We start from the raw sequence: 20,619 nt of genomic DNA on the forward strand, positions 1-20,619 counted from the left end.
CCTAGCTAATTTTCTATGCTTTAGTATGCTAATTCAATAGTTTAACAATAAAACCCTTTAATACTAACTTAGAAATTTAATTTATTTATTATCCTTTAAAAGAATTTAAACTATTCACTTTACTACATTAAATTTTCAAAAAATTCTTTAAATTATTCATCTAAATTATTATTCATTCACTTTTCTAACTTATTAAGCAAAGAATTCAATATATTTTCTATCATAAATAAATTTTACGAAATTTATTTTTTTTATCATTGTAATTTTCTATTCAAAACAATTAATTGCTGTTAACTTTCATATTAAAGTGATTGACTTAAATTAATGCGTGAAACTTATATATTATTTAGAATTATATGCATAGTTAGATATGAAAATTGCTACATAATATTTTAATAAACTTTATCATAATAAAATATTATTAAAAATTAGATTTTAAAAATTTGTAATAAATTAATTCAAATATACTTTTTGTTTAATAATAAAAAATTTATTTTATTTAATATGCATAATGATAAATTTTGATTGATGTTTCAGATCTATAATGGTAATATTTATTTATTATTATCAATTAATTATCTTCATAAATTAGCAAAGGTTTTTTTCTGCTAGTACTCTATTACTAATTACTCTCTTAGATTTATCACTTCTTTTTATTTATTTTATATTAATTTAATTAACACTTTAATTATTATTCATCTTTAAGTTTATTAAATTAAAGTAGTTGAATTTAACTGGATAATTGCTAAAATTTTCAAGCTATAAAGAATTTTATAAAAATAATTTTTAGGTACTACTATCTCAAAATTTACATAAATCAGAATTGTATTATATTAAATTGAATCCTTTAATGATGATAACACAATAATAAAAAAAGACTATTATTCAAAATGTAGCATATATGCTAAATTGGAATGATGAATTATTTTTTTGATGATGAAAAGGCTGTGAATAAAGAAATATTTATGAAGAAATTTTGTAAAACTCAAAACTTATTTTTCTAATCATTAAAATAGAAATTGGAAAATCAGAGTTCTTAATTTCGGATTATTATATTAAAATTGAAAAAAATTGTATTTAATTTAAAAAGCATACATAACATATGCTTATTCTAAAGAATGTGTAAGTGGTGATATTAAAAATTAAAATTTGTATAATTGTTTTAAATTTTTAAAAGTATTTAAATGTTTTTCAAATAAAAAAATAGATAAATTATGATATCAACTAAATAATCAAATTGTTTACTCATATACAAATCTCAAGTATTAATTTATAAAAATTATTATTAAAATTAAAACCTATTAGCTAAGAATATATTTACAAATATAAAAATAATAAAGAATCAATAAAATATAAAAGCAATAAATATTTTATTAATTTGCCTTTTATATTCGGCAATCTTAATAGCTTATCATAAAATTACCTATCAAGTAAAAATAATAAAAAATATATTTTTCTCTAATTTCAAACTTAGAAACTTAAACGTCTGTTATTAATATTTGAATTAGATAAATCTTCGAATTCTATTTCTTTTTAAATATGGGATATAGAAAGACTATTGTTTTTATCTTATTAAATTTGATTTTAGTTATGAACTTAATTTCTTCCAAATAATGTTTAGGAATAGTGTTAAATGTCTTACAATGTTAGCTAATTTAAATCACTCTAATTTTGTTCTTTAAGTTATTCTCTATTTAATTAAAATTTAGAAGCTTTACTTTTTTTTTCATTTTTTAACATTTGATTTGATAAGTTTATTTAATTTGCTGTTAGAAAAGAATTAGTACCAGAATATGAAAGTTTTAACTTTTTTCCTACTTTATCATCTGAATTATAAATTTCTATTTTTTCAAAGAATTTCTTTTTAATATTTACAAAATTTTTCAATAAATATATATTAATTTACATTTGATCTGTGAAAGTTTACTATCTCCACTTATCTAAAACTCTTCAAAGTCTTATATTTAAGACAGAATATTATTTTGCCTAATAAATTTTAAATTTTTATAAACTTTTCTCCATAAAAAAAGAATTTTAATTGTATTTCTTTTTTTTATTATTTGATCAAATATTTTTTTCCCTAGAAATGTTTTTATTAGGTAGTGCAAGCATTTATTTTGAGATTTCATCAATTTTATCTTTAATATTTAATATATAATAAATGTAATATAAGATAAATGTAAAATGATCACTACTAACTATATCAAAGGGATATTTTACTATTAAGATATTTTCTAAAATATTAGAGTAATTAAAACAGTTAAAAAGCTTAAGATTTCATATTTATTTTCATTTTTATCATTAAAAGGTTAGAGTTTAGAAATCATTCCCATATATAAATTAATTATGACTATGTTTATAATTTGTTGAATATTCTCTATAGAATTCAGTAAATTTGTAACTAACACAATAGATATCTTTACATAAATTCTTAAAAACTCCCAGTAAAAGAAATTATTTTTGTATTCGAGATAAAAATATCCATATTTTAGTTTGATTGAACAAAAATTAAAGCTTTTATTTGATTTGCTTTTTTCATATATCAGCATAATAAGTAAATAAATTGGAAATAAAGACCAAAATAATAGCATTGGTATAATTGAGTAAAGTTTAAATGAATAATACTCTTAATCACTACAACTTATGATTAAACTCGTTGCAACATAGGAATTGCTACCAATTTATCTGCAAGCTAAGGTACTTACACAAAAGGCTATACAGTTAGGTTAAAAAAAGAAAAAAACTATTATAATTAAAACCCATTTATAAAATCTATTTATCTTATTTTTTAAGAAAATGTTTAAAATTAAAAACGTATCCAAAAGAATGCAAATCATAATTATTGGTAAGATTAAATACAGCAAAGACCTAATTTTTAGCTCATTGTAATTATATAGTTCATAACCTAAGTATTTATAAAAACACTAGCTATTTACAGCAATACTACTAATAGGCTATCCTACAAATTATGATCCAATATTTATAGCTGAATAAATTAGTTTATAATCTATATTCACAAGAATTGAAGATACCTAAAGGTAATTGATTAGTGTTTTTATTATAAAGGTAGATTAATCTAATAGACAGCTGTTAGAGTAGGGTAGTATTTTTAAAATCCTTATATAAGTAAGAGTAGAATTGTAGACATATTATCTAATAAAAATTAAAGTTGAAGAAAGCAAGTAAACTAGTAAGACCACAATTAACAAAATAGCAAGTAATAATTAAAGTATTTCATCCCTACAAGCATTGCATTCATATACTTATGATCCTTATGCATAACTTTTTCCCTACCATACGTTACCAAAGAAATCACATGTTTCACATAGAGGTCCAATATGGCCTTCTATACATCCATTTTAGTTATTGCTATCACATATTTCTGGATTTATCTAATTACACTAAAATATTTAGTCAGAATTATTCGTTTCTCTCCAGTATCCTTTTTAAAGAAGGATTTTATCTTAAAAGCAACTTTAAGACCCTTCAGGGCATTTTTTGCATATATAATTGTTAATATATTCTTATAATTAATTTTTTATAGTTATATTCGTTTCTTACATAGGTTCTTATAGTGAATAAGTTTGGTTACTGCATGAAACACAATTAACTAAATTTGATGATATCATTTCGTAAACCTCTCCTTTGATGCAATTTCTAAATATTAAAGTAAATGGAATTTCTATATTTTATTGCCATTAACTAATAGTGATCGATAAATATGCTGTTGATATTTGTGACAAAGGAAAACCTGTTACTTGCAGATTATTAAATGAGAAACAATTTAAACTTTAATCAAAATTTAAAATTGTTGAGATAGAATTACCTTTTATCTATAGATCATTAGTAGTTAAATTAGTTTATACCTAAATACTATAATATTAAATTTCTTTCATAATAGATTCTGGATAAGCATTATTTATAAAAGATGATTTATTAATTTTAACTTCACTATTTAACTAATCAAAAAACTTAATTTTTAGGTTTATATTACCACCACTTTTAATATTTTGTAAAATTAAGTCATTTTTATTTTATTCAAACATGTATCCTGTGTATATTAAAGTTATTTTTGTAGAATTAGTATCAGAGCTTTTATAAACTAAATATTTATATATGTAAGTTCCTATATCATTTCCAAAAATAAATCCTTAATTTCCTTTAAATTAAGCTTTTATATTTTCAAAATAAAATAAATTACTAAATATTTGTTATTAAGTGTTTTAGATTCTCATAGCTCCTCCTATTTATGCAGTATTATTTTAAAATAAGGTATTCTTTTTAATTGTTATATTATTAGAATCTGATATGTAAATAGCTCCTCCATTTGCTAAAGCTATATTATTTAAAAATACTGATTATTATATTGTTACATTAAAGTTTATCTATTAAAATTTAAGGCAAGAACCATCAATACCAATATTATTGCTAAATTAGCAATGATTTATACTAACAATATCAGTATCTGTAATTATTATATTTCCTTTATTTTAATTAAATGATATGTCTTATATTTAAGCAAATGAATTTGAAATTTTTATTAAATTTTATTAAAAGTCTTTATTAAATAGCTTGTTAAAACTATTGTTTTTAAAATTAGATTATATTAAAAAAATACTATCTTAAAATAAAGTTTGTGAAAATAAGTTAGTATAATACTTTTTATTTGACCATATTAATGATATATCATTGTTATTTGTTGCGTTAAATTAAATAATTTCACTTCTGTTTACTCCCTACATATTTATGATGTATGTTAAATTAGGTAAATATGATATTTACTATAGCTGATTATTATTGTTGTTTTTTAGTATATTTTAGCAATTAATTACAGTAAAGTTTTGTATTCTCAATTTATTTACTTAAATAAGATTTATTAACCCGTTTGATAAAAAGCTGTCTTTAATAATTACATTTTTTAGGATTATTGTATCGATATTTTGATATATCATTAATTCTTAATATCCTATCTATTGAGTTATATTCTAAATTAAAAGGTTTTCAATCAAAACATAAGAACAGTTTTAAAATTAAAATAATTATTATTAATTAGTATTCACGTTTTAGTTTTATGATAAAGTAATTGAATTCAATTTCATTCCTATAATTTATATTTATTATATATTTTCAAATATAAGAGATGTTCCTAAGCTAATATTTTAATTTAAAATATTACAATTATAAATAACAATTTTTTATGATTACTACTAAAATTTATATTAAGCTGCTTAGTCGACAAACATAAAATCAAAATTCTAAATATTTATGTCTGACTAAATAAATAAAAATGAATCTTAGGATAAAAATAGCTAATTTTATTATTAATTTTAGGGACTTATTACGAATTCTATATTTGGCTTAGAAAGAAATGATAAATTCTTTATTGATTCACTCAATAAAATAGAAAAAAAATAACTGATTGCCTAAGAATTTTGAAAACTATAAATATATTAAAATTAAGCTTATATTTATTGAGTAGACTAGTATTTTAATTAGTATTAGCAAATATTATTTTGACTATTTTTATTATTATCATTATCAAATAAAGATACTTATTAGTAAATATAGTTTATACTGACTATCTCATCATAAACTCCAGCTTAGTGTAAAACTAAAATTTAAAGCTGTTAATTTTCTAAAATATTAAAATTAGCAATCTTAGGATATGTAAGCTAAATAGATTATATAGAATTTATAAAACCACTTAAATCATTGACAGCAATTATTTCAATTTAAGAAAGGTAAATAATTAATAAGATATTATCATTAATGACTACAATATTGTTTATTTGATTTTATTAGCTTTTCCTTAAATAATTTAAATACTATAGTTATTAATTATATATATTAAGTTAAAACTAACATGAGAGGATAATAAGTTTATTAGTTTTATCAACTCTTTTAAACTAAACATCTGGAAATACTAAATATTTTATGATTTTATTGTCATTTAGATTGTAAACACCTGCCTTATTTTCTGATATTATGCTTATAAAATATCTATTTTTTAATAAGTCTATTTCAAAATATTATATTTGATTTACTTAAATATCAATTTCATAGTTTATATTTTATAAAATATCATTTGTGATAAAATGTTTTGTTTTTTAGAAGCTACTAGTATCTATACTAATCAATTTACCAGTTTTTGTTACCAGGATAATTTAATTATTAATATATTTAGATATTTAGGAAATATAATCATTAAATACAAGATTATGAGTGATTGAATATTATTTTTTAACCAAATCTATTTTAATAATATCACCTGAACTCAATGATATAAATAAGTATTATGATCCATCCACTGCTGTTACGTTAAGTTGAGAAGTAATTAATTAGTTCTATGGTAATTAAATTTATAATAAAATATTCTAATCTATAAAATCGATGTCAATTAATTAATTGCTAATAGTTTGAATTAAGACTACATTTTAATCAATAAATAAAAAGGATTTTAAGCTTATATTAATTTAACATTCTAGCTATAATAAATTTTAATTAAAATAAATGGCTATTTAATTTGTTGTGCTCACCAAATAGATAGTTTGATTTTTAAATATAAAATTTCTCATATCAATAATATTTTATTATGACTATGTTAAAAATTAGACAACTTAATTTTAGTAAAAATAAATATTATTTTTTTAATCGCAATAAACTAATTAAAGATTATTTTATTAACCTTAAAGAGTGAAGTAGTATTTTTAATTATAATTCATGACCTTTTTACCAGTTTTTATTAGCAAATTATAATATGCAATCCAAATCGTATTTTTGTTGTAAATATACATCTAATTAGTATTAAAATCTACCAAAAAATTTAGAGGTATAGAAATTAACTATTGTTAAAATTCATATACTCCAATAACGTTAAATACATATAACTAAGATCCATAGAGAGTATAATAAAAATTTCCATAAGTATCAGCATAGACAAAGGCATTATTAGCTTAATCATAAAATATATTAATAAGATTACCAATACCTAAATCAGGAAATGAGCTTGAAACACTTCCTGTCGATTACAATGTATCTAGGCTATAAAATTTAACTTATCCATATCTTATTTCATTTGTTATATAAGCAAGAGTATTTATTTCAGAAAAATAAAAGCCTTTGACTAATGTTGCTCCTGGAGGTTTAAAGCTTGTAATGTATTATTGAGTTTATCTAGAGAAAATAAATGCTCCTATTTTTAAATTAAAAAAATATTTATAAAAAATAGTGTTTATTATACAAAAAAGTAGTAAAAAAATTAAAAATAATCATTTAATCTAAAATATTTACCTATGCTTGTAAATGTTATAATATATTGATTGGTAAATATCAGTTAAATTATATTTGAAGAAATTTAATTTATTCTAGACACATAATTACCATTAAAACTATAAATTTCTATGTTATTTGAATAGATTAGTATGTTCTGATATTAATCATCACTTTTTATACTAAATGATTAAAAAGCTGTAATCTAAATTAACTAAATTATTTAAAATTGCTATTATTTGTTATAAATTATAACTTAATTAACATTCATCTAGCAAATAACTACATTAATTTAGAAGAGGCATACTTAGAACTATTATTAATTAGGATATGATAAAATTTTATACTAAGTGAGATTCAGATTATATCTTAAAAAAATATTACCATATACAAATACTGAATTAGATGGTTCATCATATTAGCAGCCATTTATATACTTTAATTTAGAATTTTAAACCAAAGTAGAAATTTGGTATTCTACTTAATTATCTTCATTTTTTAAGATCAGCTATTAATTAGAAAAAGCTAAAACTAAATTTGGAGATGAGTATACTTAGATTTATTGAATTTAGTTAATAGATGTTAAATTTTAGTGAGCATTTGCAAAATCTATTCTTGAAATTAGCTATTAATTATGTATATTAAAAGTGAAAACATAATAATAAGAAACAAAATAAATCAATCCAAGATTAAAATTTTATTATACAAATTAGAGTGAATCATTCTAAATTAAATTTAGAGTTTAAAATATTTATTTAATGTAATAATCTTTGTTTTCTGGGATTACTATAACTGATCCTGTGGTTGAACCTGCAAAATAAAGTGTTTTCTAAGAATTAGTAACACACTTTGGAATTTGATCATTAGGTGTTTGTATTTTCTTTGCTCTTTATATACCATTAGTTATTTAATAAACTCTTCCTTCTTATATTGTAGAAGTGGGACTTTGTGGTTAAAGAATAATCATCTTAGAATACGGCTAATTTTATGAATACATTACAGAATTCAAGATTTATGTACCAGTAATTAAATCATAATAATATGTAAACTCAATTGTTTTATTTAAGTATATACTAGAAGTATAGTAAGGATATCCCTAGTTATATAAAGGAGCGTACAATAAAATAAAATATGTTTTATCATCATACTAGTATATGTCAACTGTTTTATTTCCATTCAGTAAATAAGGCTGATATAATAAATTCAAATCATAGTCATATATAAAAAGCTGATTTTCCAAATTTGAAAACATTAATAAAGAACCTTTTAAAATAAAATGTTAACTTAAAATTAATTAATACATATAATAGAAAGATTTTACCTTATTAAGATGATAAGTCAAATAAAGAGTTAAATGTTAATGATTTTATTTCAAGTTATTTAAATTAAATTTGTGAAAAAGAATAATCATTTGAATCAAAGTCTATGAACATCATATTATATATATGATCCATTAAATATACTCTAAGGTTATGAGAAACGTATGAATACTTTATTAAAAAGGTAAATCTCTGTTATTTTATTTATTATGATAAATCTTTCCAAACAGAAATTTATTAGTTGTAGATAAGAATGATAAAATATTTATTTACAAAAATATTTGAATAGGTGTTTGAGTTAATCTAAATTATTTAATTAATGCCGCTATTATATATATTAAATAAAATAATGGATTTTGTAAATAATCCAATTCCTATCTAGCTCTAAAATATTAAAACTTTCAAGCACATTTAATCTGTTATTAATTATGATGAAAATATTGGATTCAATGGGTCTAAAAAATTCCATACAATTATTTTTCCATCATTTGAGCAACTTAACAGCAAATTAGAATTGTCATCAAATTAAATACTATTTATTTGATCCACATTGTAATTCTATTTTTCTATATAACTTATTGATACTCCTATGTTTTGATCTTACATTAAGTCTACTATCTAAATATCTGAAGACACTATGCACATAATGATTCTATCAATTAAAATTTAGTTTTAAATTAGTAGTAATTATGTTGGATTACTTATGTACAGCTATTATGTACTATTCTTACTCATAGAAATATTTTGATTGATACTGTTATAAAAAATATCATATCTCTCTAATTGTTACTAAAAATTTAATACATATAACCTCGTTTCATTTTGGTTAAAGCTTTTTAGGATAAAATCTAAAGGATATGAGGTAAGATTAAATTAAAAATCATTTTAATTTTCTTCAATATCATAGAAATTTATTACTTTTAGCTCACTAAATAGTATTAAAATTCTTAACTTATAAACAGTTTATAATTAATCTTCATTAATATAAAATAATTATATTTTTAATGGCTATAAAAAGTTTTAATATAAAAGTTTGCATGACTAATCTTATTGAGATAATAATGCAAACCCATTTGTTTATGTAAATATTACAGCAAAAAAAGACTGCTACTGAAATAATATAGGAACCATCTATTAAAATAAACCATTTATTCCATAGCACATATAATCGCTAAATAAATTTTTTATTTCTATTAAATTATTGGTTATTTATAAAGACGCGATCTATATTTAGTAGTTATTATTTTGTAATACAATATAGTTATTTGAAATTTGAGCATATTTTAGGTACTAAAGCTATAAACTTTAATTTTATGAATTGAGTTCAGTAAAATAAATTGTTTTATTTAAATTTTGGTATGAAGAAATAAAAATTGTGTTTTATTAACATTCGCCAGTAACATCTAAGCTTTATAACTAAATAAATCCAGAATTAACATTAAAATTTCCTTTTTATACTTAAAGTAGAAGTTTATATTAACCTGTTTCTTCTATCCATTCGAAAACTTAGTTTTGATCACTTAGAAGATAGATAGTTTCATTTAATCTGAATATATATTAAATTGATGAATTAAATGCCTGCTGTCTAATATAATTTCCAGTTTAAGAGTCAAAATAGTTAAAAAAATTGCTATAGATTACAATTAGATAACCATTTTTATGTAAAAAGATATCTGTAATATTTCTACCCTAAGAAACTTCAGTAAGCTATAAATATTGATAGGAACAAATATTTGCAGATACACAAGATTTACTAGACTGTTGAGGAACAAAGCTATTTTTACAGATAGCCATGCAGTTTTAATTATTTGTAACATATTAATATTATTCGCAAATTGTTTATTCGCATATTTAAGTTGAATGATTAAGCTAGTATCCATCTACACACTATAAGCAAATTTCCTATAAATTTTACTATTCACAAATAAGACACCCAATGTAGCAACATTTTATTATTTCTAATAAAAAAGCTATATTGATAAATATTATTTTTTTTCTTATTAATGTCATTTTTAAAAAGTAGAATCTGGCAAATTTTTATTCTTTTTCAATTAATTATTCTTCTAAGCTATTACTTCTTTCTTGTTTTTGTTATAATATTTACTTAAATTTAAATAACGAATATATAATGAATTAATTTTCATTATAAATTTTGAAGCTTTAGAAACTATTAAAAAGCAAATGATTTAGGTACTAAAAGTTTTAAAAATATTGAATGGTCTTCAATTTCAATTTTACCAATCTAAGTTTTAAAAAATTTTTTTTAATTTTCTGAATTCATTTTAAAAAATGATTAATAGATCATTTATTTTTTAATGAATTATAAATAGAAATATTTTATGAAGTGAAATTATTTGTTTAAGAATTTGCTCTCATTGTTAGCAAAAATTTAATTTTACTAAATATGTTATGAAGAACATATATTTTCTAATTTCTATTGATATAAAAGTTGATAAACTAGATAATAATAAAATTTAGTATACACATTTTAAAACTTAATTTTTCAAGAAAATCTAATTTATTTAATAATAATCTTTGATTAAATTTCTTAATCTTATAAATAGATTTGAAAAAATCTTAACAAATTTATTCATATAAGGTTCAATAAAATGCTTGATTAGTAGCTATCTTTAATAATTACAATTTAAAAAATAATTTTATAAATATTCTGAAACACCATTATCTTTTGATTACCTATTACTCCACATCAAAATAAATAAAATACTTTTGATAGGTATTTTTATCTATCTGAGTTGTTATTTTATTTTTTTTGTTTAAAGCTATATCTTCAATTACTATAAATTTTCATTTTTTTTTCAAAACTATTATTTGCTTCTTTATTATTTATTAACTAATTAATGTTAATCCTTGGTTGTTTACAGCTGCAAATAGGGCATTTTCTTCTTTTATTTTTAAGTTTATTTATTTTAATTAAGCAATTATTGTTTCTAAATTATTTCCTATTATAAATTATTTATTTTAATTTATAATTTTTATATCCTACTTCTTTAATTTTTTAATTTTTTATGAGTAATTATCTGATTTAACAATATTTTATGTTTATCAATAACTATCTTTCTTAACATTTTCTTTTGAGTGATCTTTCTTTTATATATATATATATAAATAGTACCCTAAGGTACTACCTTTTTCAAGGCTACATACACGAATGTTAACTATTAGTAGAATTTTTTCAGAAATGTGTAAAAAAAACTTGAGAAAAGTCATTAAATACTATCAAAATTTGTTAATATAACAAAGTGATAAAAACAATTAAAATACAGAATGAACAAAATTAGTTTAAACTCATATAAATTAAATGAAATATTGCAATATGCATCAACACAGTTAAAGATATTTTAATTTCAGGATGAGCAATATTTTAGGTGTTTTTTCAAAAAATTATTATAACTATAATCTAGATTATTTTAATTAAGTTAATCTTTTTAAAACTGCAAGGTACTTCTTCTATCTTAGTAAAATTTTATATTTTTCTTTTGTATAAAAATAAAAAAAAATGCTCACTTCTTCTCAAGCTCAATTTTGGAAGGGTTTTTCATATTAATCTTCTAAGTCTAACCTGTAATACAGCTTCCTTAAATCTATTAATTAAGATTATTGATAGATTTTAATATTATTCTTTTTTATAAGGATAAATAGGAAACTTTTATTATAAATTTTCTTTTTTAGAAAAAAATCTCTATTATGATAAAAGTATTTGTATTACTGAATTACACAACTTCTTATTATTTTATTTCAAAATATTAAAATTTGCATACAACAAAATAAAATTCCATTGCTTTTTATATTTCTTCATTCAAAACTAATCATTCTTCAATTGAAAAAGAGGATTAATACAAATACGAAGATATTATCGGTTATTTACTATTCCTTATATCATTTTAATTTACTAAAGGACTATAACCTTAAAATTATTATTCTTGTAGGAAATATTTATAGTGTTTAATAATTAGAAAAAATTGCTTTGACATTTTTCCTAACTGAAAAAAAATTTAAGTAAAACTACAGAATTGGAATTACTCTATAAATTTTGTATTCTAAAAAGTTACATAATTAATGTTAAAAAGAAACAAATAAAACAAATGAAAGAATTATTTTAATATACACTCACACTAAATCACTAAAATACATTTTTTGAATTACATCTTGTTATGCCACTTGAATAAATTATATTAGGTATTTCTTATTCTTCTATATTTTAATTTGAAAATATGTTTTTTCTGTATTTTTTTAAATCAAAATTAGGGTTAGATACTTTTTTAAAGAATTTATTTTATATCTATGAATCCTAATTTTCTTTTTTATTCATAGATATTTTTTCATCTAATACGTCTTAATCTCTGAAAGTTAAAATAAATCTAGAGTTTTTGCTAATAGGTGCTTCTATTTATGGAGATTACTTTGGAGATTGTTAAGAATATGTCTAAGTAAGCATTTTAAAACTTTATTAAATCTAATCCTAAGTAATTAGTTCTAATTTTTAAAAATAAAAATATAAGTAAATTAATAAAACTTGAATGTTAAATTTTATTAGTTAATTAGAATAATTGTTTTACATCTTTAAGAACTGTAAAATTTTTCTCTCTTCTATGAAAAATTCTATAAATATTCAATTTAATTTATAAATAGCTATTTTCTAATATAATCTAAATTTATGTAAATCTTTCTCCACAAAAACAATGCTCTAAAACTATTGTCTCTATTTTTGAAATATTTTTTAAATACCCGATTACCAAGTATACATACCAATAAGCTGTTTAAGTATTTATTATTAGCAGAAACTACTTTCATTTTTAGAATAATTAGAAGTAAGAAAATAGTTAGTAAGATGTGAAAAACGAATATTGATAACTATATTCGAGGATAGTTTAATGATTAAGATATTTACTAAAGCAGGAACATTATAAGGATAGTTACAAAACTATACAATTCATAAAGGTTATTATATCTATTCAAAAATGGTTGATGTTGCCTAATGAGAGATATATACACACTTATCACTACTATATTTAGAGTTTACTAAATACTGTTAATTTAATTCAACAAATTTGTAATTAATACAATACAAATTTTAGTGTAGATTCTTAAGAACTCCCAATAAAAGAATTTATTTTTATATTCCATATAAAAATATCCATATTTTAAATTTATTGTGCAATAATTTAAATTTTTTGCTTTTTTATAATCCCTAAAAAATCTTATAAAAATATAAATAGGAAATAAAGACCAAAAAAGCAATTGAGGAAGTAAGGAATACATCTTAAGATGCTAATATGATTCATCATTGCAAAGAAGTGTTAGGTTTGTTGTTACATATTATTTATTTCCTATTTATCTACAAGATAGGGAACTAACAAAAAATGCTATACTATTAGGCTAAAAGAAAAAGAAAGTTGTAAAGCTCAAGACATATTTGTAGAACTTATTTATTTTCTACTTATAGAAATAATTAGCAATAATGAAGAAGAATTAAAGTAAAAAAAAAACAAATAAAGGTAATAAAAGGTAAATATAAGACCTTATCACTAAATCATTTTGACTGTTTATAGATGATCCAACATACTTGTAAAGGCATTATCCATTTAAAACAACACTAGTTACTGGAGAGCCTGTATATAAAGGAATTATATTTAATGTACTTGGTATCAATTAGTAATTAAGATTTATTAAGACTGCTGATATTTAAAAATAGTTTACTAAAGTTTTTATTACAAAATTAGATTAGTCTAAAACACAACTATTAGAAAAAGGCACAGTTTTTAGTAATCTTAAGTATGTCAGTGTACATGTATAAACATATTATTTGATAAAAATAACAGTTGATAAGCTTAAATATACTGCTAAAAGGGATAGAAGTAATATTACAAAGAACAGCTATAAAATATCTGAGCTACATTTACTACATTCTATTGTTGACATACTCTAAGAATATGTATTTCCTTTGAATACAACTCCAAAATAGTCACATGTTTCACAAAGAGGTCCAATATGGCCTTCCATACATCCATTTTATTTGGTAGGATCACATATATCTGGGTTTATCAAATTGCATTAAAATATTGCATCAGTTTGATTGTTTTCCCTCCAATATCCTTACTAAAGGATTATTATGTCTGAATAACAGCTTTCTGAACCTTCAGGGCACTTTTTACACATATAATTGCTTATATTTTGCTATAATTTATCATAAATAGTAATATTTGTTGCATCTATTGGATCTAAAAGAGAGTATGTTTAATTACTACACTATACACAATTTACTATATTTTTTGAGACTTAATAATAATATTCACCTTTTTTGCAATTTCTAAAATTTGATGTTATATTTAAAGTAATATTTTATGACCAATCATTTACCTTAATTTAAAGAAAAGTAGAAGTTATCTGATACAAAGGGAAACCAGAAATTTAGAGATTATCAAATAAAAAGCTATTTGAAATTTGATCATAACTATGTAAATTCGATATACTATCTCCTTTTATTTCTATGGTATCTTTAGTAGAATTTGATAATATTTCAAAACTATATTTCTATAATTCTTGGATTAAAGTTGAAGGATAAAAGTTGCTCATAAATGATTATTTATTAATTATAACACTTTAGTTGTACTAATCTTACAGCTATAGAAAGAGTTTAATACTTCCTCCGCTCTATATGTTTTAGAGAATTAGATTATCCTAATCTATGTTAAATAATTACCCTGTATAAATCAGTGATTTCTTATTAAAATCATTTCCTTAATAAATTAAATACTAATAAGGATAAGTCCCAATATCATGTCCATAAATTTATCCTAAATTACTATCAAATTATGCCTAAATTGTTTTAAAACTGTATAGGTATCTCTAATACATTTACTAACTATACAAAATTCTCATAGCTCCACCAATTTAAGCTACATTATTTTTAAATTTTGTATTTTGATCAATTGTAATGTTGCTAGTATCTAATAAATAAAGAGATCCACCACTAGCCGAAGCTACATTTTTAAAAAAACTAGATTTTTACATTATAAAATTTTAGTTATTTAAAAGTTAAATACATGAACCCTCAATACCAATATTATTATTAAATTAGCTATTATTTATCTCAATTAAATCAGAATTATTAATTATTATATTTCCATAATTATTATTGTAGTCCAGGCTATCTATCTAAATATTGGAGCTTGAAATAGATAATAAATTATATTAAATGTCTTTATTTAACTATGTTGGAAATATATTGTCATTAATTTTTGATTATTTTATAAATATTTTATCCAAAACAAGAGTCATAGTATATTAATTGGTAGTATACTATCTATTTGATTTAATTAAGCACAAATCATTATTATAATAAGCATTAAAATTTATAATCTAGCTCAATACTATTCCTTGCAAATTTATTAAATAGAATTGATTTGATTATTATAATTATCTATTTGATTTTTAGTTTTGTTATTCTTAAATATTTTTGCAGTTTATGATTGTAAAGTTTTATATTTTTAACAAACTTATTTATACAAGGTTCAATAATGTGTTTGATAAATAACTATCTTTAATGATGATATTTTAAAAAATAATTTTACCAATATTCTGAAATATCATTAGCTCTTAATTCCCTATTTATTATGTTAAATTTGTAATAAATAGATTTTCAATTAATATGTATGAAATATTTTAAAATTGAAATAGTTATTATTATTATTATTAACTCAAAACACTACTTTAATTTGAAATTAAAGAGATAGAACTTATATTCATATTTATAATTTATATTTGTTTAACATTTTAAAATATTAAAGATGTCCCTTAGATTATGTTCTAATCTTAAATATTGCAATTCTAAAAAATAATACTCTATGATTATTATGAAAATGTATATTAAGCGCTTTAGTTTAAAAATATCATATTGAAATTATTAATACTAGCATTAGATTAAATATTCCTAAATGAATTTTAAGTTAGAAACAATTGATTTTCTTAAACATTTTAAGGACTTAAGATGAATTGTATATTTTGTTTTGAAAGAAAAGATAAATTATTTATTTTTCTATCTACTAAAACAGAAAAGTAGTAATTTGTTGGCTACGAATTTTAAAAGCTGTAAATATTATTAAATTAAGCCTATATCTACTAATCAGAACTGTATTGCATCTCATATTAGCAAACTTATTAATTATTAGTATTATTTATAGAATTATTTATTGATTATTATAAATAATCTAAACTAATTATTTCCTCAAATACTCCAAATTAATGTAAAATTAGTATTTGTAATTATGAATTTCTATTTATATTAAATGAGGCTAACTTCGGATAAGAAAATTTAACTTAATTGATAGAATTTATAAAACCACTTGTTTCATTTAATAAAATAATTTCTAGTTACTAAAGATAGATGATTAGTAAGATATCATCAGTAATTGGAATAATATTAGTTATTTGATATTAATTACTTCTTCTGATAAAATTTAAATATTAAAGCTATTAATTATATATATTTAACTAGAATTAGCAATACATAATAATAAATTTCTTTGTTTTTGCAACATATTTAAATTAAACGTCTGGGAAAGCTAAATATTTAATCAGACTATTATCACTTAATTTATAAGCTCCTAGCTTATTTTCAGAAATAATACTTATAAAGTATCTATCATTTGGTTAATCAACTTCAAAATACTAGATTTGATTAACTTTTAAATCATTTTGAGCATTAATGTTTTGCAAAATGTCATTATTTATTTATAAATCTTATTTCTAAAAAGTTGTTATATCTAGATTAATCAATTTTCCAGTTTTTGTTATCAAAATAATTTATTCTTAAGTGTATTTTGCTATTTTAGAAATAATATCATTCAGACCTAGATTTTAGTTAATCATAAACTATTTCTGAAGTAAATCTATTCTCAAAACAGATCCTGTACTAAGAGATAAAAATAAAAAATAAGATCCATTTGCTGTTGTCAAATTAAGCTTAGATGTTATTAATGAGTTTGCAGGTAATTAGATTTATTATAAAATTTAATTATTTATAAAATCAAAATCAATTAAATAATTATTAATAGTTTAGATCAATATAACATTTTAATCAATAAATAAATATTATCTCAAACTAATATTTATTTAATATGAGGGTTATTATAAGCTTAAATTTTAATAGACTTTTATTTAATTCTTAGTACTTATTGTATAGATTGCTGTATTATTATATATGAAATTTCTCATGTCTATGATATCTTATTACTATTAATCTAGAAATTTAACGATTTAATTTTAATATAAAAATATATTATTATTTTAATCGCAATAAATTAATTGTTTATTATTTTGCTCATTTAAAATGGAAAAAAAATATTTATAGTTCGATTAAATCATTTTTTTTCCAGTTTTAATAAGTAGGTTATAGTAGGCAATCCAAACTGTATTTTAGTTAAATATATACATCTAATTTGTCCTAAAATCAACGAAAAAGCCGATAGGAGTACTTATTAATTGCTGCTCAAATTCATAAATTCCTATTACATTGAACACATACAGCTAGGACCCATAAAGAGTGTAATAGAAATTTCCATATGTGTCTGCAAATATAAATGCACTGTTTGCTGAGTCATAGAATATATTTATAAGAGTACCAATACCTAATTCTGGAAAAGTGCTTACTACACTTCCTGTGGATTACAAGGTATCTAGGCTATAGAATTTTACTTATCCGTATCTTATCTCATTAGTGATATAAGCTAAAGTATTTATTTCAGAAAAATAATAACCTTTAACCAAAGTGGCTCCTGGCGGTTAAAAGCTAGTAACTAAGATAAGATTTTATCTCGAGAAAATAAATGCTCCTTTTTAATAGTATATATAAAAAAAATAAGAATTACTAAAGGTATATATATATATAAACATTTTTAAAAAATTGTATTTTAAAATATATAAATTTTATTTAAGTTACCTAGTGATGTGAATGCTATAACATGCTATGTAGTCATAATTATCTATGATATATTTGATTATATAGAACTTATTCTTGAGATATAATTACCATCAAAACTATAGACTTCTATATTATTAGAATAAACTAAAATATTTTAATATCGCTCATCCCCTATCATGCTAAAAGTTTAAAATGTAGAGATTTATATTATTTAAACTATTTAAAACTATTATTATTTATTATAAATGACTATCTAGTTAGAATTCATCTAACATATAGTAACAATACTTTAGAATAAGCAAGCTTAAAATTTTTGTTAATTAGGTTGTGATAAAATTTTATACTCAATTAAATCTAAGGTATATTATAGAAGTGCGTTTCCATATACTAAAATAGTATTTAATTAATAATCATAAGCACAACCATTGATATATGTTAATTAAGAGTTTTAGTTGCTAGTTGATATTTAATAAGCTTTTTAAGTATCTTCGTTTTTTAAAATAAGCAATTGATTTGAAAAAGCCAAAACTAAATTTGGGGATTAATAAACTATAATTTGTTAAATTTTATTATTAGAAGTTATGTTTTATTGAGAATTCACAAAGTCTAATCTGTAATAATACTACTAGGTATGTAAATTATAAGTGAAAATATAATAGCTAGAAACATAGTAAATCAATCCAATATTAAAATTTTATGAAATAGACTGTAAAGAATCACCTTAAACTAAATTAGGCATTTAATATATTTATTAAATATAGCTATTTTTATTTTCTGGAATTACTATTAATGATCCCGTTGTTGAACCCATTATATAAACTGTTTTCTATTTATTTGTTACAACATTAGAAATTTTATCATTTGGAGTTGATATTTTCTTTGCTCTCTGTAATGCTTAAGTTTGTGTATAAAATCTACCTTCTCCAATAGTAGAAGTGGGACTTTATGGTTGGGTACTAATTATTTTAACAAATGGATATTGTTGCTAATAAACAGCAACATTTAACATCTGAGATCCTATTATTAAATCGTAATAATGGGTGAACTAAATAGTTGTATTCAGAGTTATGCTAGAAGTATAGTAAGGATAACCTTAATTGTATAGAGGAGCATACATTAAGACATAATATGTTTTGTCATCGTACTTATATATGTGCATAATTTGATTTCCAATAAATTAATAAGGTTGGTATAATATTTTCAAATCTTAATCAAATATAAAAAGTTGGTTTTGTAAATTACTAAACATTAACAAAGAACCTTTTTAAATAAATAAATAATTTTAATATAAATTTTTGAATAAAAATAAAAATTTACCTGCGCTTGTAGATAAATTGAACAAAAAGCTATAAACTAATGACTTTATGCCTAACTGTACTATTTAAGATATTTTAAATTATTGAAGATTTGGATCAAAATCTTAGAATATCATATTGTAATTTGAATCCATCAAATATACTCTCATCTATTGTGAAATATATGAATATTTTACTGTTTAAGTAAAATTCAATTAACTTATTGATTATGATAAATCTGCCCAAACAGATATTTATGAATTGTATAGTAAAAATATATAAGATCCTGAGGCTAGAATATTTGAATAATAATTTGGATTAATAGTAATTATTTAGTTAATGTTACTATTGTATACATTAAATAAAATAATAGATTTAGTTAACAAGCCTACTCCTATCTAGCTTTAAAGCATTAAAACTTTTAAGCATTACTAATTTGGAAAAATTATTTGGGAATAAAATATAGGGTTTAATGGATCTAACATATTCCATACAATAATTTTACCATCCTTGGAGCAGCTTAATACTAAATTAGAGTTTTCATCATAGTTGATACTATTAATTTGATTGGTGCTATAATTTTGTTTTTCAATAAAACTTGCAGTCACTCCTATAATTTAATCTTTTATTAAGTCTATTATCTAAATATCTTAAGAAACCACACACATAATTATTTTGTTGTTTATCATTAAGTTTTGGGATAAAAATAGTTGAGATGGATTATTAATATATAATTATTGAGTATTTATTTTATTTATTGTTATGTTCTAATTTAAAGAATCATATTAAAATTAAT

The 20,619-nt window shown here is 20.6% G+C and overlaps 3 protein-coding genes across 3 annotated transcripts; all 3 read right to left on the reverse strand. All coding sequences in view use genetic code 6, as the record gives it.

Moving 5' to 3' along the window:
- Positions 1–2,631: 2,631 nt before the first annotated feature.
- Positions 2,632–4,742, reverse strand: TTHERM_000693179 (transmembrane protein, putative; the record flags this gene model as incomplete). The annotated part of the gene is made up of 7 exons (XM_012799846.1): positions 2,632–2,743; positions 2,860–3,523; positions 3,593–3,789; positions 3,867–3,873; positions 3,995–4,102; positions 4,202–4,483; positions 4,619–4,742. 7 exons carry the CDS (start codon positions 4,740–4,742, stop codon positions 2,632–2,634), a joined length of 1,494 nt encoding a protein of 497 aa, XP_012655300.1.
- Positions 4,743–6,264: 1,522 nt separating this feature from the next.
- Positions 6,265–8,723, reverse strand: TTHERM_00693180 (hypothetical protein; the record flags this gene model as incomplete). Its single annotated transcript, XM_001023583.2, has 5 exons — positions 6,265–6,344; positions 6,686–7,192; positions 7,654–7,894; positions 8,057–8,532; positions 8,591–8,723. 5 exons carry the CDS (start codon positions 8,721–8,723, stop codon positions 6,265–6,267), a joined length of 1,437 nt encoding a protein of 478 aa, XP_001023583.2.
- Positions 8,724–12,726: 4,003 nt separating this feature from the next.
- Positions 12,727–20,491, reverse strand: TTHERM_00693170 (transmembrane protein; the record flags this gene model as incomplete). Its single annotated transcript, XM_001023582.2, has 9 exons — positions 12,727–13,082; positions 14,510–15,606; positions 17,116–17,520; positions 18,040–18,439; positions 18,547–18,589; positions 18,637–18,654; positions 18,779–19,788; positions 19,846–19,993; positions 20,180–20,491. 9 exons carry the CDS (start codon positions 20,489–20,491, stop codon positions 12,727–12,729), a joined length of 3,789 nt encoding a protein of 1,262 aa, XP_001023582.2.
- Positions 20,492–20,619: the final 128 nt, after the last annotated feature.

The sequence above is a fragment of the Tetrahymena thermophila genome, assembly GCF_000189635.1.
Source record: "Tetrahymena thermophila SB210 genomic scaffold scf_8254420, whole genome shotgun sequence".
NCBI classification, from domain to species: Eukaryota; Ciliophora; class Oligohymenophorea; order Hymenostomatida; family Tetrahymenidae; genus Tetrahymena; species Tetrahymena thermophila.